The sequence below is a fragment of the Neovison vison genome, chromosome 1 (assembly GCF_020171115.1).
Source record: "Neovison vison isolate M4711 chromosome 1, ASM_NN_V1, whole genome shotgun sequence".
In the NCBI taxonomy this organism is placed as follows: Eukaryota; Metazoa; Chordata; class Mammalia; order Carnivora; family Mustelidae; genus Neogale; species Neogale vison.
The window spans coordinates 257,762,351-257,784,157 of NC_058091.1; the positions used below are offsets into that span (position 1 = coordinate 257,762,351).

At 42.3% G+C, this 21,807-nt stretch overlaps 1 protein-coding gene across 1 annotated transcript in view; it reads right to left on the minus strand.

The window, feature by feature from the left end:
* The window catches only part of DOCK2 (dedicator of cytokinesis 2), a 424,170-nt gene that overhangs the window by 366,611 nt on the left and 35,752 nt on the right, over nt 1-21,807 (minus strand). The window contains exons 6-10 of the mRNA XM_044229734.1: nt 19,879-20,027; nt 14,724-14,859; nt 12,518-12,672; nt 7,399-7,480; nt 1,737-1,872 (exon numbers count right to left, since the gene is read on the minus strand). Coding sequence (XP_044085669.1) covers nt 1,737-1,872; nt 7,399-7,480; nt 12,518-12,672; nt 14,724-14,859; nt 19,879-20,027 — 658 coding nt within the window. The remainder of the gene's footprint in view (nt 1-1,736; nt 1,873-7,398; nt 7,481-12,517; nt 12,673-14,723; nt 14,860-19,878; nt 20,028-21,807) is intronic.

Genomic DNA, 21,807 nt, shown 5'->3' on the forward strand with positions numbered 1-21,807 from the left:
GTCATGATCTCAGGGTCCTGGGATCGAATCCCGCATCGGGCTCTTTGCTCAGCAGGGAGCCTGCTTCCCTCTCTCTCTCTCTGCCTGCCTCTCCGACTACTTGTGATTTCTCTCTGTCAAATAAATAAATAAAATCTTTAAAAAAAAAATAATCTACCAGTGACCACATCTAGCTATGTGAATTTAATCAGTATCCCTTCTCTCTGATAAACAGACACCCCTCACCCATCTCAGTGAGCATGGTTTGGGAGGAACAATCTCCCTCTGGCTCCAGAGTTGTTCACAGGACTTGGCCAATCAGAGGACCACATACCCCTGCCCAAAATAACTGCTTAGGGGATGAACACGTGGCCTATGTTCATGTTCCTGGGGCTTCTACTAAAACTCATGGGAAAGGGGTGCTTTCTTTCCCCTGGATTACTAAACTGGTAGACTCAAGCTTGGAATAGCTGGCCCACATTTTGCCGGCTAATTGGACAGTCATCTTTAGAATAAGCCAGCAAGAGGACAGAGTGAGATATAAATTTGAGTTCTTGGATCCAGCTATGCCTGAAGCAATCTATGCCTGAACTTTTCAGTTACACCAGGATTGTTGTCACCTGAAACCAAAGGAGAGCAGACTAGAGCTGGGGACAAAGGCACACTCTGAGGTAAGACTGAAGGACGCTTCCTATCTTAACAGGGACATTGTGATGCCAGGAGTATTCCTTATATAGAATCAGCATTTCAGAGCAGGGCACAGACCAATCAAGTCAAAGTCTCTCATTTTGTAGATAATGAAACTAAGACCTTGGGGAAAATGCTTGCCCAAGGTCACCTAGTTAGCTAACTAGCAACAATGCCTGATTAAAAAACCATCTGGCTCCTTATAAGCTAACTTGTCCACCCAGCCACTTTGCAAGCAGTGCTAGGGGACTAGTTGGAAAGCCAGGTAGTTTGTGAATACAGACAGATCAGTATCTTTAAAGGAAAAACATGAAACAGTGGGTTTATATATGATATAGAGGAATTATAAATGGTATACGACTAAAATACATATTTTAATAAAAAGAAATAAAACTGGAATATCAAACTGCTGTTTCCACAGGTCTTCAAATGGTCTTTTAAGAAAAAAAGGTCCTTTAATTTTAAGTGGGCTAATTAAAAGAAAATATATTAGGTAAATAACAATGCGAGTTCTAGTTAAATAACAAAACCCAAAAAAGTGGGACAAGAATGATAGAGTCTTGGAAACCCCAAGAGAGAGAACTAAGGCTTGGAGAAAAATGCGGAGGTGAGGCTGCTCAGAAGCAACCTCATTTGGTCACACGGACTCTCCAAACGTCCACTTCCATCTGGAATTTAGATGTGTGGCCAGTGACTCATTCTGTGTAACTGCATTTCCTGTCCTGGATATTTTTTTAAAAAATGATTTGCTCCTCATAATTAGATCCCACTCGTACTGTTCTTCCTTCCTCACCACACTGGGGAGCAAGGGCGCCAACTGCTCAGACAGCACCATGCTCCCTGCACTCTGCTGCAGACACAAGGAATCCATTATTCACCACCTCCATCATAAATCTGGACTTAGTCACCAATTATTTTTATTTAGTCACCAGAAATGTAGGTATTAGGAGCTGTCTGGTGTAAATTGGGGAGGGGGTGGGTAAGAGGAGAGAGAAAGAAATAATCTTAAAAATTCAGCCAAATAAAATATGCACTTTGATAAAAGTTAATAGTGTGTAGTATGTCCTTACCTGCCACCCCAAAGGGTCGCCTTAGTCCCTGCGTGCACTTTTTCGTATTCGTATCCTTGAGATCCATCTTCCCAACTCGGACTATTTGACAAATCAAGTAAATTTTATCCCTGTTGAGGTCTTTGTTTCCGAGATCCTACAGAGCAGGAAATGAATAGTTACACATGATGGATGTGTCTAGAGAATTAGAAAAGGAAGCCCACTAATAGTAAATTGTGGGGGGATGTACTTAGCACCTAATATACACGGACCACTCATACAATTTGTCCTGAGAAAGGTAGAAAACAAGACGATCATACCCATTTCATAGATAAGAAAGGGGAGTTTTAGAAAGGAAACGGACTGACAGGTCCCTGGTGTTCAACCCCAATTCTTCAATTTCAAACCAACAGGGAGAGAAGGATAGGAGTACAGTATCAGTTATGCAGGTGGCATCTCCTATATGTCAGCTGAGGGATCCAAAATAGCAGTTGCCACAGATGACTTCATCCGTCTGATCACTGCTCATCACCACTGAGGGAGAAAGGAAGAGGGTACAGTCCCAACGGTTATCAATTCCTGACCACCTGGGGTCTGGATATCACTCAGGAGTGGGTTGGTGTGACACCAAACAATCCCAGCATCTCAGAGCTTAGAGACAACAGAAGTTTACTTCTAGCTCAGGCTACCTGCCCAATGCTGATGGCTGGGGGCTCCGCTTATCTACCTACGCAGGGTTCCTAGCTGACAGATGATCCATCTCATCACAACACATGCTTCCACTGTCCGCACAGCAGGAGAAGGAAACGTGGCAAATCACTTACAGGCCCTTAAATCTTCCACACATCACTTGGGCTTGCATTTCAAGGACCAAAGCAAGGCAGGGGGTTGCAGCTAACCTCAAGGGGGACAGCAGAGTGCACTCCAGTATGTGCCCTGAAGAAGAACACCGACATGGTGAACTACACTAACGTGTCATGCACTGTGCCAAGTTTCTCATAAGCCACTGTCTTATTTGATCCTCAACAACTCTCTGAAGTAGATAGTACTACTGCACCCCTATTTTACAGATGGGAACACTGAGACACAAAGAAGACAAGGGGTTTCCCTGCGGTCATGATCTTAGTCCTTGGAGACACTATACAGTCATTCTAAGACCAAAGTCTATAAACCAAACCACCACAACGTATCTCTCTCACCATCAGAAATATATAGCGGAGGGAAAGCCAACCAGACCTCCTCAGCATCTGACTGTCCTGCTCAAATCTAAAAGCTTCAGTGTTCTTGGGACTGTCTTCCAGCTGGGTTAAGAAAAAAAGAACATCAAGGCATGTTGTTGGCATCAAAGTAGGAAATCCTGGACCTGCCCTCACTCGGGAATAGTTACTTTTCCTCCAAATTAATCCTCATATGCACTGGGAATAGCCTGTCAGTTCACATAAGAGTCAGGGCCCAGGAAAAGCAGCAAATCCCACCCTTTCTTTCATTGTGGCTGGTGTGGAAAGAAGAGCATGGGGGTGTGATCTGGAAACAAATCATGGCCCAGTGTTGTCCACATCTTTCTGCTTGGGGTCTCCAATGGATACATTTTATGCATCAACATGGCTAGGTTATAGTGCTTAGTTGTTTGGCCAAACACTAGTCCAGATGTTGCTATGAAAGTATTTTGTAAGTCAGATTAACATCTATAATCAATTGACTTAAGTCAAGGAGATATGCTTCCATGATGTAGATATGCCTCATCCAATCAGCTGAAGGCCTTGAGACCTCATTCACTGTTGTACCTCCAACACCCAAACCTGAGGCTTCCCAATGAAGCATGAATTCTGCCTCAGGAAGCAGTGTAAAAAACCTGCCTGAGTTTCAGGCTCCTGGCCAGCCATACAGGTTTCAAGTTTGCCAGTCCCCACAATCATGGAAGCCAAATCTTTAGAATAAGTCTATCTGTATAACCCGTTGGTTCAGGTTCTCTGGAGAACTACTGGCTGATACAAGGGTTGTCCTTTCACTAGCTGAGGAAATGGACATCTGCTTCTCTACTCTCCAAAGTCTCCCTATGGAACAGGGGAAAAGGAAAAGCAGAGGAAAAGGGGGCTTCCTGACTAAGGAAGCTTAGCCACTCATTTGTATTCCCTGCCCTGCTTTGTAGGCACCTGAATTTGAAATCCCAATTACCTTGCATACAGATGATTGGACAGCCTTTTCTCTGGCCTGCCTGACTCCTTCCTCTCACCCACCCTGAAATCCTCTACAAACGTGTCTTTAGAAGTCATGTTCATTATTTCACTTCTCTCCCCACAACGATGTTACTAGCTCCTTATTTTCTACCCTATTAGTGCTAATCTTTCACAGATGACGTGAAAGGTCCCAGACATAATATATTTCCAGCTGTCCTAGCCTGATTCCCTACTATTCTCTGCATGTAAGTACTCTATTTTTGTCACAAAGATTCCTTTATTGCACCACAAACACACGATGCTCACTTTCAACTCATTCTTTCTTGCTAAGCCCCCTGTCCACATCTCTGCCTCAGATGCTTGTCTCTTATTCCTTTATATATCTAAATCCTTCCCATCCATAGGAGTGCAATTCCTGCTTCTGTATCTTGATCTCCATCCTTAATTACTTCTCTTGTCTCTTTAGGAATTTTCACATTTTTGGTATCTTTCAGAGGCATTCTAGAACCACAAAAGCCCTGCCACCTGAAAAGATCCTTCCTAGATGTTATGGACTGAATTACATCCTCTCAGAATTCATGTGTTGAAGTCCTAACCCCCAGCACCTCAAAATGTGTTTGGATATAGGGCCTTTCAAGAGGTGATTAAGCTAAAATGAGGTTATGCAACGACTGGTGTCCTTACAAGCAGAGGAGACTAGGACACAGACACACAGAGTAGACCGCATGAGAACACAATGTGAGAACACTGGAAGAAGTGGCCATCTGCAAGCCAAGGAGAGAGGCCTCACAAGAATTCAGTCCTGCACACACCTTGATCTTGGACCTCCAGCCTCCAGAACTGCAAGAAAATAAATTTCTGTTCCTTAAGTTACCCAGACTGTGGCACTTTGTAATGGCAGCTCCAGCGACTAACATACTAGGTAAGCCTATGAGGTTCTTAATTAAGCCCCTCTTCCACTCCATTTCTTTGAAGAGATTTCATTTGATCCAAGGAAGACACCAGATCTCTAAGAGCTGCCTCAATAGAGACTCTTGGCACTAGAGAAACTTAGCATCTAACAAAATACGTGAGCACACGTTGTTCTCTGGAGAGTGTATAAATGTGCAATCCTCACTCAGAACCATGTTCCAATCTGTGGTGTTTCTCAGTCATTTTTAATTTGGCCTTATAAAACTCAGGCATATTAGGGAAGCTGAGGCAGGACAACAGAACTTAAAACATGTGTCACTTAATTTAGTAATCCATTAGTGGATCCATCCTTTTTCTGTTCAGTTTTGTTTTCTGTGTGTTAGCAATAATCCCCATACTGGGAAAATTCTTAGGGAAACTGGTAGCATTCTCTGCTTTCCTCTTACAGAGCCAAGGATGGTGAATGCTTATAAAGCAGACAGGGGAAGCTCACCATTGGCCCAACCCATGTGCCAGCTCCTAGGGTTCTGCCCTCAAAGAGGAAACCAGAAAGAGCTAACATCCAGAGATAAGAGAAATAAGGCCAGAAAGCTATATGCCTGCCAAGTCTTCTCTCGTCTCTAACTTAAACATTACCTCAATGCCCAACTAAAAGTAAGCCCAGAAGTGCCTGGATGGCTCAATTGTTGGGTGTCTGTCTTTGGCTCAGGTCCTCTATCCCGGGGTCCTGGGATCGAGCCCCGCATAGGGCTCCCTGCTCTGTGGGAAGCCTACTACTCCCTCTCCCACTCCCCTGCTTGTGTTCCCTCTCTCCTGTCTCTCTCTCTCTGTCAAGTAAATGGATAAAAAATCCTTAAAAGAAAGAAAGAAAGGAAGGAAGGAAGGAAGGAAGGAAGAAAAGCCCAGTTAAAAGCGATCACATCACCCTCTTTTAATTATCTGCATTGCATGGATTGCCTTTTGATATATTCTTGCTTATTTATTCATTTACTTGTTTTCTGAATTCCCCCAGCACATCTTGAAAGCAAGGACCTATCCTCTTATTCAATGCTCTGTCCTCAATATCTAGCGCAGAGCTTACCCATAGTAGGTATTCACTGGATAGCTCTTGAATCAATAAAAGAAGCTAGAGCACCATAACCTTCCTTGTCCCCAAATAAAAACCTCCATCATTTCAAGTATTAGCTCATTGAACCAGTCAACCAAGGTTCCCAAAATCATTTGCTGTGGGTAGAAGAGGTGGTGGCACAGGCAGAATTCCATGCAGGCAGAATCACATTCTCATTGATATTGAGAGACACAAATTTATTGATGCCCTTTCCTGCATGTTTACATCATGAATGGGTTATCTGCAAAATGAACCACTGATTGATTCCCTGTCCCTGTCCCTCTCATGAAACATCTGTCTCCTGGTTTAATCAGAAAGCCCCATGGGACTTCCTATTTATCAAGAAAATCTTAAATAGGCTCCTCCTTCTAACTAATAATAAGCAGGACTGAGACACATTTATATATGCCAGGAAAACTTTGTCTAAGCAATTAGGACTATGATCTTATTCCGTGCCTCTGGCTCATTTTTCAGGAAATAACAAACAAAATAAATCAGCTGCACTCCAATCTAATTGTGACATAACATAAGACATTGCACTTAATGGGCTGTAACTGGAAAATTATTGTAGAGCAACATAGGTTAATCTAGCATGTCGGTCACTCCCGGATCAAACTCATAGGTTTGGCCAATGCCCAAATCCCTCCCTGGCTCCTCCTCTGTAATTTCCCTTGCTAACATAGGCAACAGAGTGAAAAATCTCATAAAAGCTCTTTTTCCCCAAAGGAGCTTACAGAGAACACCAATATCTTTAGGTACCTTAAGATCACACTCTTAACACACCCACATGGAAATAGGAAAAGAGAAAGGTCTTTGCTGGAAATAATAACCCCTATCTTTTTTTCCCCAATGTTTGTCTTTTCCAGAACTAAAAAGCCAAGCTCGGTTTCAGAAATAAATTACCCAACTAACAACTGATTTCAATATTTCTGCATATGTTTCATGCAGGAATACTGGTATATAGAATGATCTCAGGGATCTGTTAAGAACTTTAGTAATCTGTGATTTGATTATATTCAGAATATCCAATTTATCAATGCAGTAAATGTTCTCAGAAGGTCTTTTCTCTTTTTTGATACATTTTAGAGAGGTTTTTAGAAAGTCTGAGCAAAAGAAAGGAACTCAGGTTAACCATGAATTGACTGATAAATCAGAATAGCTGCTGTTCCCAGTTCAGGTAGACATTATTGCTGGAAGGGGTCTATGCTTGTTTACACAGCATTCTGCAAGTGTTCTTGATGTTCACGTAAGTGAGAAAGAGAGAGGGAGGAGATAGTGAGAGGGGAAGATCCATCTTCCTAATAGCTTCCAAAGGGCACACAACACCCCACCACACACCCCGTCTGCTCTGAATCTCTCCAGAAATACCAAGAACACAGATCTGCACCCAGGTCATGCTTCCTTCTGACCAAGTGACTGGCATCGTTTCCAAGATCATACCCTTGTGAGTATGGAAGACAGTAACAAGAAAGCAGTGCACACCCACCGTGAAGACCACTTTCAGGTTGTTGAGCATCTCGATCTCCTTCGGGAAGCCCTTGCTGCCCCATCTGACCAAGTAGTTCTCACTGTGGGAAGAGGAGTGGCAACACATTACTTCCTGGGGCTCAACAATGCTTCAGTAAAAATATTCACTAAGCCTCTACTGTGTGCTCAACAAGTACGGGCTGCTGGAGACATGGTGGTGTTTGAGACAGATGTGGTCCCTCTTTTTAAGAGACTGAAGTTCTTACAGAGACCAGGGTGGGGTGGGGTAGGAATCACTAATGTGTACATTCACAGTCTCTTTCCCCAGTCCATCTCCTGAGCAAATTCTGGCCCAGCAACCTAACATTTTTGAAGAGTAGCAGTATTCTTTGTAGAATCAAGAGTGAACAGACTGGGGAAAGGGTTTGGGTATGTTTTGCTAGACATTAAGAATGCATTCTCATCTCATTCCCTTTTCAAGACTAAGTAGAGATTTGAATTTTTTTTAAAAAATCATCCATTAGACATGGGATGGTTTCCTTGCATGAACATCATACTGTGAAAGACCATGGATGGCCTTAGCCATTATCTGAGATACACTTAAATAACTATCAAAATGCAGTTGTGACTATTTATATTCAATTGTGCCATAAAGACAAAGTTCAGGGCATTGCAAGAATGTATATCAAAAAAGTCTGGCCTGGTCTGGATGGTCAGGGACGTCTTTGCCAGGGATATGACATGTAAATAAAGAGAAATAAGGAAAAGAGAATAAGAAGGGGAAGTGTTTCAGGAAAAGCAAACATACATTCAAAGGCCCTGAGGCAGGCTGGAGCTTGATGCATCTAAAAAACAGATCCAAGGGGAAAGTGGTAAGAGAAAACTTAGAGAGGTCTTGTAAGCCACCCAAGGATTTTGACTTAATCCTAGAAGGAATGGCTATCCACTGAAGGATTTTATGAGGGGCAGTCACACAGTTCTGACCTATGATCATTTACCATCTTACATCTTCAGGCAAACATACACCACCTTGTGAAGTTCATACTAGTCAGTCCAGCCACACTGAGAAAATTGAGAAGTCTAGTGCTTCTTTAATGTAAGAGAAACTTGAGAGTTTGCTGAGTTGAGTCATAACATTTGCCATGCCATATAGGAGCATATATTGTTGGGTGTTAAACAAATGCCCATTATCTTGAATTAGTATAAAAACAAAATAAAGCTCAAAAACCAAGTCATCCCAAAAAAAATAACAAGAATTTATCAAAATTAAGGGGAATTGCTGTATTTTAAGAGATTTGTTCTCTCCCATTTGACCATTTGCTACTCTCTCTCTTCATTCCCAGAAGACTAACGAGAGTAGTCTGAGCAAGTTCAAGGGAGAAGGGAACTGAAAACAAAATGAACACAGTTCTGAATTAACCACTGGTTAAAATTCAATTAAGTTAATTGTAGCTTTTCTGGGGCGCCTGGGTGGCTCAGTTAGTTAATTAACCAACTCTTGATTTCCACTCAGGTCATGATCTCAGGGTCCTGGGATAGAGCCCAGCATGGGACTCCATGCTTAGCTGGGAGTCTGCTTGAAAATAGTCTCTCTCTGTCTCACTCTGCTCCTCCCCCAGCTTGCATGCACGTATACACTCTTTCTCTAAAATAAAAGAAATCTATCTCTTTTTTTTAGGTTAAAAGTAGCTTTTCTTCCTTCTTTTAAATTTTTTTAAAAGATTTTATTTATTTATTTGATGGACAGAGATCACAAGTAGGCAGTGAGGCAGGCAGAGAGAAAAAGAGAGAGGAGGAAGCAGGCTCCCTGCTGAGCAGAGAGCCCTATACGGGGCTCAATCCCAGGACCCTGGGATCATGACCTGAGCCAAAGGCAGAGGCTTAGCCCACTGAGTCACCGAGGTGCCCCCCTTTTTTTAATTTTTAAAAAGATTTAATTTATTCACTTGAGAGAGAGAGAGAGAATACATACATGCTGGAAGACGAGTAGAGGAGGAGGGAGAGGGACAAGCAGACTCAGCTGAGCACAAAACCTAACCTGAGACTTAATCCTCATAACCCCGAAATTATGACCTGAGCTAAAATTATGAGTTGGACACAAGTCACCCAGGTGCCCCTCTTTTTTTTTTTATAAGTTCTAAAAATTTTAGCAGAATTTTCAGTAAACTAAGGAACCTCTAAAGCTCCATAAAATATATATATATATATTTATTTATTTCCCATTGGTTATTTCCATAATGTCATGGTGAAATACCTGGGTCTTTCCCAGGACCTTTGATCACATGTAAGATGCCTAGTAGAGGACCAGCCTGTTAGGTCTAAACATTAGGCACCAGAAATTTTCTCCTAGGGGAAATGTAATCATAAATAAGAAAAGCAATTTAGAGGGCTGAACTGGCTTTATCCATCCCTGCCCAGAAAGACCTGGATGGTAAATACAAAGGTCCACCTGGCACCAAGATAGGTTAGACCTGCTGTACGTGACACTCTCCTTTGTGGAAGGGGAGGACCATCCCAACCCCTTCTAAAAGCTTTTTTTTTTTTTTTTTTTTTTTTTTGGGAAATGAGCCTTGTCACTACCTGATGTCTAGGCTGCTTCTTTTTGGTCCTATGGAAATTTACTGTAAATTTCCCAAACCAGATCTCTTCAGGCATCCACTGGAATCAGACCATGATTCATCCCAACAATGAAAGCTCAGTCTCAGCCAAATTTCACCAGTCCACATTTGGGCCACATTGAAAATGCCCTCACTTGCTTTTGGCAAGATATGCCTTGTCTCACTATTGTATGTCAACCCTGGCTAGGCAGGAGTGGACGAGACTGATTTCTTAGGGGAAGAACAGCTATCTAGACTCAGAATGACTTAGGCAGTGCTTCCAAGTTCCCCTGTCCCTCTCTTGTATCATGCCTCTTCTCATCTTTCTTTGTTTTCTACCTCCCCTGCCCCCCCTTTTTAATTTTTGCCCCTTTTGTCCCCCCTCTTCCTCATCTCTCAGTTTCCTGAGGGCTTCCCTGTATTTCTGGTGCCCTCAGAGGCATCACTCAGCCATGCCCCATTGAGCATATCATCTGGTGTGGCACATCAGGGAACAGAGCTGCCATGTCACTGATCCATTGCCTCTTTCCACAGAACTAGTTAAGGTCATCCGTCACTTAGATGGGCCAGCAGGCCAGGCACTCCTGTCAATTCGATCATGAAGCGTCATGTTTTCTGAGAGGTAGGAAGGGTCCAATGAGTGCCTTTAGGATCTTTGTCACAGGCACCTTGGGGATAGCTGTCAGGGAATGGCAAGGGGCGTATGCACAAACACCATTTCAGGTGTGTTCAAAGGGGACAGGAACATTCACCTGCAGTGTTCACTGAAGCCCAGCCAGGTGAATTGGGCTGGCCTTTTAATAGTAGAGATTTAGAGTTGCCATAAAGAATAGCTATCCACCATGACAGTGCTGAAACCCTGATGAGAACTATTTAGGATATTCAATACAACCCTTTCCTTGGTGACATACATACTAAAGTGGGAACTAGGGGCACCGGGTGGTCCAGTCTGTTAGGCATCCAATTCTTGTTTCAGCTCAGGTCATGATCTCAGAGTCATGAAATTGAGCCCTGCATCAGGCTCAGAATCACTTGAGATTCTCTCTCCTTCTCCCTCTACTCTTCCCACTCATGCTCTCTCTCTTTCTCTCTCTCTCTCTCTCCCTAAAATAAATAAATCTTTAAAAAAATAAAATAAAGCGGGAATTATCTTGCCTTTGGAATCAGATAGATGGATCTGATTAGAAATCTTAGCTCTCCCATTAATAAATACATATGACTTTGAACCAGTCACTTGAACTTTCTGGGCCTCATTTTCTCACCCAAATGACATGGACTAATGAGAATTAAGTGAGATCATGCACAGACCTCAGTTCAGTCCTCTTAGATGGAAAGCCCCTCCATGTTTCACAAATGTTTCCAGAGAGCCATTATTTTCCAAAATACTGCTATTCACTAAGCACAATATGTGATCTCATTTAATCATCATAACAGCCAAGCTACGGAGAAAACACTTTCTCCATAAAGGCAGAGAGATTAAACCCCAGATGCATTCTAATATGTCAACTGGGACTTCAGATATGGGACTTCAAATATGCGGCCATATGTTGGCCCAAAACCCCACTGGAGGAGACTGGCAGGGTCACCTGCCAATGATGGTCTAAGCCTCAAGCAGATGCCAGGGGCCCAAGTAGTCAGGACTGGAGTTGTACCAAAGTCTTTTCCCTGGAGATCCTCAAAAGGTTTTCTCTCTTCCTCAAGCTGAGGCACCCAGAAGTTCCCTTACTTTCTCCATTCTCAAACGCAATCAGTTAAAGTAGTAATAATAATAGCCACTGCCACTTGGAGCACCGTGTGTCAAGCCCTGTGCTTCACCTGCTTTTTCTCATTAAAGTCTGAAAAAAAAGATCTTGTGAGAGTGGTGCTAACATTTTGCAAATGGGCAACTCAGGCTTAGAAAGATGAGCAACTTGCCCAAGGTTAAGAAAGAGTAAATGGCACAGCCAGGATATGAACTCAGGCAGGTATCAGAGTCCACATTCTTAGCCTGATATCACCCTGGAGGAAATGAAGTTCTCACCATTTACTTCTTTTTTTTTTATGATTTTATTTATTTATTTGCCCAAGCAGGGGGAGAGGCAGAAAGAGAGGGAAAAGCAGTTTCCCCACTGAGCAGGGAGCCCAATGGAGGGATTTATCCCAGGACCTGGGATCATGACCTGAGCCAAAGGCAGCCGCTTAACAACTGAGCCACCCAGGCACAGCTACCCTCCTCCTATTTTAAGAGTAGGTATTTTTAGTCTATCCAATACTAGCTATATGAATCTCATTTTTTAATGGTTTTTCAGTATCAAAAACCTATTTACAAAACCCTACTATGCAACCATAAACGCATTATGGGAAAAATTTGTTGGTAAATACTATTTCAATCTGACTCGCATATCCTACAATACGTTTCTTCCATATTTTCAGACTCTTATTTCTCTTCCAAATGGGAATTTCTCCACAAGTGATGATGGGAATAAAAAAAAAGATGCTCTGTACTCTACTAATTCCAACGTCTCATATATAGACAAGTCAGACAATATTGAACACACCTACCTTATGACCGTTTGTTTGTTGGGATCATAGAGAGACATGAAGAGCTCAGCATCTTCCCCAATTCGGCACACAAAGTTCCTCACAAAGACATAGAGGCTATGGGTGGGGGATGAGGAGATCCGGGAATACATTCCATAATCTGGCTGGTCTTTTGACTAAGAGTTGGAGGAAAGAAAGGAGAAAGGTGGAGAAAATCAGCCCAGGACCACTTGGGATTCAAGTCTGAAGATTTCTGCATTATATCCAGGTCTACCAGCAAAAGTTTCTGTGATCTGAGCCAAGTCACTTTGACTCTTTTGGCCTTGATTTCCTCATTTTGGGAAATACCACTGTTTGACCCGGCCTTCCTCATAAAGTTAGTGTCATAAAAAGCACAAACCATAAAAAGAAAAAAAAATGTTTAAATGGACTTCATCAAAACTAAAAACTTCTGCTTTTTCAAAAAGCATTAAAAAAAAATGAAAAGGTTAGGCACAGACTGGGAAAATATATTCACAAAACATGTATCCTATAAGGAATCATATTTAGAATATATAAATACACAATTTTATTTAGAACATAAAAGAGTTCCTATAACTCAATGAAAAAAAATTAACCCAATTAAAATGGGTAAAATATTTGAACAGATACTTCACACACACACAACAAAGATGCAAATGGCATAGCCAGTAAGCACGTGAAGAGACAGATACTCAACATCACTAGTCATTCAGAGATAGGCAAATTAAAACCACAATCAGATACAAGCACTAGAATGACTTAAGTTGAGAGACTGGCTAGACTGAGCAAGCGTTGAAAGAATGCAAAGCTTATGGAACTCTCATATATGGCTGATGGGAAGGCAAAATTATACAGCCCTTTTGGGAAATAGTACAGCAGTCTCTTAAAATGTTGAACATACACGAATCATAGGATCCAGCAACCCTGTTGTCAGGTATTACTTGGAAATAATGAAAATATGTGTCTGCACATGTGTTTGCAAATGTTCATAGAAGTATTATTTATATAGGCCCTAGGTGGAAACAACCCACAAGTCCAACAATGGGCAACTAGTTGATGATACAGCAACTCGACAATAAAAAAGAAAAAAGTATGTATATATACACAACATGAAGTTAAAAACACCATGCTGAAGTAAAATAACTCATACACAAAAAACATATGATTTTATTTATATGAAACTCTAGAAGAGGCAAAAGTATAATCACAGAAAACAAATTAGGAATTGCCTAGGCCTGGAGTCTGGGAAAGGGGATCGACAACAAGGGAACTCAAAAAGACTTTCAGGGTGACACAACTGTTGATATTGTGATTATGATAGAGTTGACTCAACACTATATTTTAGTAAGATTCAGTAGATTGAGTGAATTAATTTTGTGTAAAATTATCTTAATAAAACTAAAATTAAAGTTGTTTGCAAATAATACACAGTGGCTAAAATGATTTTTTAAATCATAAGTCAGATTGTGTTAACCTCAAAAAAAAATTTTTTTGTTTCCTTGAAATCTTTTGTTGCTTTTCCACTACACTTGGGATAATGTCTTAACTCCTTTCTGTGACCCTGCAGGCCCTGTGAAAGCTGGCTCCTGCTTCCTACCTCTCCAAATCCTTGCTTACACTTTCCTACTGCTCATCAGGCCCCATCCACACTGGCCTTTCTACTTCTGGAACATTCAGAACAGTCTTACAATCAGGGCCTTTTCACTTACTGTTCTCTCTGCCTACAACACTTTGTCCCTGGATCTTCCCAGGCCTGGTGACTTCGTATTATTCAAGTGCCAACTCAGATATCTTTTCTGAGAGAGGCCTTTCTTGATAGTCCCTTTTAAAATAGCTCCTGATTCACTCTGATTCATATAGCCCTAGCTTATTACCTTTTAGAGACGTAACACCATCTGGAATTAATCTGTGCATTTATTTATTTACTTCTTATTGCCTTTCTTCTTTTCCCCTCTCTGGTATATAAAATCTCCATAAAAATAGGAAACTTGCCTTGCATTAAACTACCTGTGGGATGGATGCAGAATGAATTACAGACCCACATACAAAAGCACAATAAAATGCATGTGGTTACTGATCATCTCAGATAATAGGACAGATGTCTCCTTGAATAATATGGAGTCTGGTTAATTAGCCTATTATTTGGAGTGTATGATGTGCTACATGACTGCTGTATGACTGCCAAAGCCTATTTCACAAAGCTCACCATTTCTTCCTTGATGCGCTCTGTGATCTTATCAGTTGCTTCCTCATGTGCGTGGAACAAGCTGATGACACTGGTATTATCAGGGTCCAAGATATTTCCATCATCATCTCTGACAATCAGATCAAGCTCAAGAATTCTGAAAAGCAAAAACAAAGGGTAAGGACAAATCTGGGGAAGCTTAAGCCTTTAAGATGTTGGTGAGAAGTTTATGACCAGAAAGTTCAGCTGGTCTCTTGGAGAATTACAGACATCACGGACCAGCTCTACACCAACAGCCTTGCACACAGCTCTGAGGCATACTGGTGCAGTTCAGCCTCTTTGGGTGGCACTATGGCAGTCTATATTAAATTTTCTTAAGATGTATATTTTTTGCGATACTAAATCTAGAGAAGCATCCACATTTTAATGAGGATGTGTGTTACAGCATTGCTTACATCAGCAAACTGTTGAACAAAACCACAATGTCTGTCAAAGGGAGAATAGTGAAATAAACTGTGACCTGTAATGCAATTCCATGTAGCAGTGCTTAACAAATATGATATAGCTTTAGTATGTTCAATGATACATCTCAGTGAAAAAATGAAGTATGGAAAAATGCATTCACTAGGTTTATATAAACAAATAAACCAAGTCATAAATATTGTCGGGGTGCATGCACATGAATGACAAGAAAGAGGAGAAGGGTCTGGACAAATAGCACCAAACCACCAATACTACCAACAGGGGTATCTGCGAGGAAGGGTAGGACCCTGGGACCAAGACGGGTAGAGGGGTCAAAGGAGACATGTACCTTATCTTAAGTTGTTTTACAATATCATATCATATCATATCATATCACATGTATAGCAGAAGAAAGTGTTCAACAATATTTTGAACATAATTGTTGGGGGGACATCTCAGATATATTGCTTGTTATCCATAACTTGCTCTTTAGCTCTTTGACTTCCAGGCCATAAGCTTTCCCCTGCTTGGTATTGATTTGTTTCAACTGCATCTGTCATTCTGATTGGCATCAATGATGTTTAATAACAGCAAACACATAGCACTTGCAGTGAGCTCACATATGTTAAATGTTTTATGTATATAATGTACTTTACATACTATTAATAGCCCCATTTTACAAATGGGAAAAGACCAAAGATATGGGGGCTAATTAATTAGCTCAAGGTCACATAGATAGTTAAAAAAATAATATGACATCCTGGTCTGCACTCTTAACCTCTCTGGTATACTTACTATACGGGAGGCACTTGGGAGCAGTATTGGACTAGGGCACCAAGGGTAGGTTTGCAGACCCCTGGATTTGAAGCTGCTTTTGCACTTGATGTTGGGACGGAGGACCTCAGCTGTCCATACAAAGAAGATAAGGGAAAGTGGGCTGATGAAGACTGAGAAGGTCGTCAGTGACCCTACTTAGGAACCATTCCTGAGTACTGACTGTGGAAGGGCAGCATGGACAAATGAAGGAGACTAAGTTTCCATGTCTTGTTTGAGAACCAGATAGAGAAGCACATCTCTCATCTCATCTAAATGCAAACAGAAGGGAATCAAGGCTCACCCTTTTGCCCACATTCATTAAAAAATTAACTTCCAACTAGATAGGACTCACAATGTTGCCTGGCCATGCTGCCGAATGGGTGATGCTAAAGGAGGATAAATGCTTTCAACTAATGGGGCACAGATTCTCTCAAGACCTCAGGAAAGATGGAGCATAGCCAATACATAATTTAATGCCAAGATCTCTCTAGCTCTTTCTCTTCAAAATTTATCAGAGTGGATTATGGTTCTAAAATGTATGAATAAAACATTCTATAGGGTCCAGCTATCTTGGGATTTGGAGGAGTCATTTGAGGATTCCTCACTCCTTGGAGACCACAGGAGACCACTAGTCTCATGTGGGATTTTTAGAAGCTTTAGTAGTCACAGGCCAGGACTGCCAGAATTCCCATAACTCAGGGTCAGGAGAGGCTGTCTCCCAACTGAACAGCATTTTCTTTGGAGAAAAGAGCATTTTTACATTTTTTCCTCAGAGGCAGCCCCACACTGTTCTCTTCTGTTCAGGAAGGTGATAAAGTAAACCCAAAACAAGGGTTTGGGGAAGTCTCCACCATAAGCATTTTTCAAAAACAAAACAAAACAAAAAAAATTAGTGGTAATGAAAACAGAAATGGGTCCTTCTGTGGCTCATGGTCATCCTCTGGAAAAATTCAAACTTCTTTATTTGGCACTTAGGCCCTCAAGGTTCCGGCCCCCTGTGTGTCTTCCCCCACATGTTCCTGTTAATCTCTGAGCTTCTCCCACATTCTCTCTCTCTCTATCACTCTCTCACCCCTCTCTCCTTCTCAATTATCTAAAAATTCCCACTAGTCTTGTTAGATTCCAGCAGGTGTCAGCCACTTCCTTCCCTCCCCCACTCTCTTTCCATGCTTCCTGCTCTTGGGAAAGGCATGGCTTCCTACTCAGCTCTCTGTTCACTTCTCTGTCTCTCATCTTAATCTACCATTGTCCTCGGAGGCAATAGAATGCAGTACTAGTTAAGCACTTGAACTCTGGAACCAAGCTACTTGGTGCAAATTTCAGACATCTGGGACAAAATGGCCTAATGACTCTGCAATCCTCAGTTCCCTCATCTGAGAAAGAGGGGTGATAATAGCACTTACCTACCTTATCGAGTTGTCATGAGATTTAACCAAATTAATGTACGGAAAGTGCTTACAACAGCACCTGGTATATAGTCATCACTCGGTGAGTTACTGTTAGTTCTTCTTGCTTGCTTTTTAGTGTTGACATATTTTGTAAATATCTGTGTCCTCAAGACCTAGCAGGTGCTCAACAAAAGTTTGATGTCTGAATGAAGGAACAAAGTGAATGATGGGAGCAATAAGCTGACTCTGGTCAGTCCTCCAGCACTAAATTCCCTGACTCTCACAGTGTGAGGTGTGCCTCTCATACAGCTCCTGACACTCTGCCCCAAGGTCTGGCCTTCTGGCTCTCAGGAAGCCATCCACCCTATATTAGAGCTCTGAGCTCCAAACATACCAGGCTAGTGATAAATGAAGGTGACCAAATCTCCTTCCCTTGCAGGGAAGTCATCAAGGAAAGGAGGCAAGAAGCAAGGGGCCCCCTAGTTCAGGGCCTCCATTTCCAACAATGTCTCTTCCCCTTTGGGGAAGTGACTAAAACTGAAAGCATAGGGCTGGCCCAGACAATGCTGCACAGGCACAGCAGACTTGGGCAGGACCCTCTCCTCCTCCTTTCCCCATCAGCGCCATTCACATACTCATCCAGCTACCATTCACTGATCACCTCCCATAGGCAGACCTTGTTCCCGACACAGAGAGATGGATTATATGGCCACTGTCTTACAGAGTTCCCATCACAGTAGGGGAGACAGGCCAGTAACGAGGTGATTACTGCAGAGGGGACAAGGGACCTGCAAGGGCACCTAACACAGCAGGGGTAGGTAGAGGAAAATCAGAGAAGACTTCCTATGAGCAGTGACCATTTCTTCCATCCTTGGCCTTTTTTCTTAGGATCCCTGTGAAGAAACCACATCTGAGGGTCACAGATGCCATTACTGCAAAGGAGCAAAACTCCCTCGATACTCACACTCCCAGCTGTGACTGTACTCAGCTAACGATGTCAGTGCACCAGTGGCAGCAGCAGCTGGGTGGCAAACCCTTCCTGTCCCTTTGGGATCACATGCAGTTAAGCAGATTTGGACACACTTGCCAGCTGCCAGCCGGGGAACCAACAGAGGGACTGTGCTCCTGATATGGGAAGCAGCTGTAAGCTGGACATGTTGACTTTCCTAGTGCCTATGGATCTGGTACATATGACATAGGCAAGAAAGCCTGGTTGCTAGGAAATTTCCTTCTTGTCCCACTAAGTGGGCTCTTTCTAATTTCCCCTTGGGTATTATGGCCCAGGCTTCTGATGCACTTCACAATCTTCTAAACCTGCCATACTCTCATGCACTCCTACCTTCCTTCCCCACTCCCCCCCATCTCAATACTTCATCTTTCACTTAAAATTTCCCTCAGGGTTACCTCCGTCAGGAAGCCGTCCCTGACTTCCTTCTCCAAGTTAAATTAAGAGTACTCTTGTTTCATAAGCCATCAAACTTACCACAATACATATCATCAGTTTGCTGTAGATCACTCCTAACCAGAATGTGGTTCCTTAGCAGACAGGAACTTTTATTTCTATAGCTTCAACAGCTAGCAAGGTATCAGGCCAATCATAAGTGTTTGGTACATGTTTGTTGTTGGGATGAATGAGCAAATGAGTAGAATTTAGAGGTCACCCAAATAAGCAGGAGGGAGGGGAGGCCTTACAGTTCTCAAATGCATCCAGGTAGCATAGTGGCAGTCCTATGAACTCTGGAGTCAGATTGATTTTGTCTAAATTCTGGTTCTGCCATTATTAGCTATGTGATTCTGGACAAATTGCTTGACCTCTATAAGGGCCTCAGTATCATCATCTGGAAACAAGTGTGGATAATAAAACTGTCTGCCCCATAAAGCAATTATAAGAATTAAAAAAGAAACACATAACATCAATCTTGGTACATAATAAGCTCAGATTAAGTGTTATTTGTAATATTATTATCACTACTATTATTATCAGTGGGTTGTCCTGCCTCAAAAAATTTTCTCATATTCTCTTTAAAGCATTCAACTCCAACCACTTTCTGCTTCTTCCCTTTTGAGGAAACACTTCTGAAACCATGCATATGAGTTCAGTTGATGGCACGTGGCTTGGGTAATTTAGGATGGGGGAAGGGACATTAAGTCTCACACTTATATATAAGGGAGAGTTTTGTTAAGTGCAGGAATAAAATGACAACTAAGCCAAAAGTGAACCAGCATGACTGTGCTCCTCAGCTCCTCGGAAGTAGGTTAAATGAGTGTCCTAAATCTCTCAGCCAGTAATAACCACTGCATAAGCAAGCCCTTCCTCCGCTTGCATGTCCCTAGGTCCCATGGGGGTGATGAGAAAGGCACACAAGCACCGCGTTGGTAACACTCTTCTCTCAAATAGAAAGTGGCAAACGCACATCTAAAAATGAAACCAAGTTTCTCTGGAGGGAGACAGGGAAGAAGGGAGGCAGGTAGGAGAAGAGAGCATCTTTTCTGAGGAAAGAAGGTCTTACTTGTTGCCATAGTCAATTTTGGATGTGACTTTTTGCTTCAGTTCCTTCAGCTCGTCTTTGGGCAGAGTTCCCGAGAGGAGCTGGGACCGCCACTCCATCAGGTCGTACATCATGGACTGCACCTGCATGAACCGTTCCTTTTTGCTGGCCTACAAGACAGGAAACAAGGCACAGTCACCTGGGCAGAGGGTGTGTGGGCATCGGTGTGGCAAACTGTGCCAAAGTCAGTCGAGCATGTTCAGGGGCCGTAGTGAGAGCATCTCTCCTGGTCCCTACACAACTGCCAAGGGATTGGGTGGTAGTCTCCACCGTTCACATAATTCTTCCTGCTGGGCCACAGAGACTTCCAGAAATGAAAGTAATAATCCGTCACGTCTTGGTTAAAGCAAGGGTTATCTGTGACTCTCATCAGAAAAGATACTTGTTGAGCAGAAATGCCATGAAAGCTGCTATAATGCAGGTCCCAGAGCTCAAGCCCTTTAGGGCTGGGAACCAGGGCCAATTTTTCTGGTGATAAAGGCCTATTTCTAGGGCAGTGTTCCCCGACATGTGACATGTACAACCTATGGGACAGAATGGCTTTTGGTGATACAAAGACCCAACATTAAATAACATAGACCCATATGGTGATTCTCCTTTCATCCTTCTATAGAAAGGAAGGAGAAAGGTGCAGTTTCGTGATGATACATCTTTAACACCTCTCTCACATTTCTCAATTCCTTTTTTTAACAGGGAGAGAGAAGTCTCGAGTGCAGAGCTTTTGACAGGTACTATATAGCAAGCATTTAATAACATTGCCTTGTTTTCATTGTATTTATTTGAATAATGTTTTTCTAATCATGCCAAGCACTTTTGGCTATCCATTTGGGAAAGCATGTGGAATAATAATGAACAACAATAATAATAAGGTAGTATTTTTAAACATATATAAAATTAAATAAATATATAATAGTAATAATATGTATTTGTTCTTTGTCCCCCGTTCTTGGCACAGAGCCCCTAAAGCCCTTGGAACTTCCTGAGTGCTAAGAGCCTCTTTTCTTATTCATAATGAGCCCCTTTTGACCATACCTGAGTTTATGACTCATGGAGGCCCCCTCCACAGCTTCTGGATGGGGAGCAGGATGCCAGAGGAACCTACTACATGGTTAGAAAGTTGGAACTTTCAGCCCCACCCCCTTCACCCGTCCCCTTCAAGGAGCTCAATCAACAATAACTAAAGATTTCATCACTCATGCCTATGTAATGAAACTTTGATTAAAGCTCTCAATCAATAAGGTTCAAAGAGCTTCCCAGATGGTAAACATATCTCTGTACAGGAAAAGTGGCATGCTGAGAGAAGGCATGGAAGCTCTGTGCTCACCCCACCCTAGTTCCCTTACCTGTGTATCTCTTCCATTTGGCTGTTCCTGCATTGCATGAGCAGGGGGAGAGGGACAGGGAGAAAGAGAAGCAGACTCCCCGCTAAGCAGAGAGCCCCTGGGGATCATGACCTGAGCCAAACACAGACACTTAACTGACTGAGCCACTCGGGCACCCCTGCATTGTTGGCTTTATAGTAAAACTAACCATAAATAGACCTCTTTGCAGAGCTCTGTGAGTTGTTCTAAAGAATTAGGAAACCTGAGGTGGAGGTGGAGGGGAATGATGAACCCCTGATTTTGTACTATGTTTGGACAGAAGTGTGGGTAGCCTGGGGACCCAATACTGGCAACTGGCATCTGAAGTGAGGGCAATCCAGTAGTTTTGAGCTCTTAAACCTATAGAATCCTAAATGGACTCTGGGGAGTCAGTGGTAGAATTGAATTGAATTACAGGGTATCTGGTCAGTGTTGGAGAATTGGAAATTGTTGGAATGACATGGCATGCTATAAATTACTTCAGTTTACTAAAAAGGGAGCCAACTGAGATATTAAGTGAACGTTATTC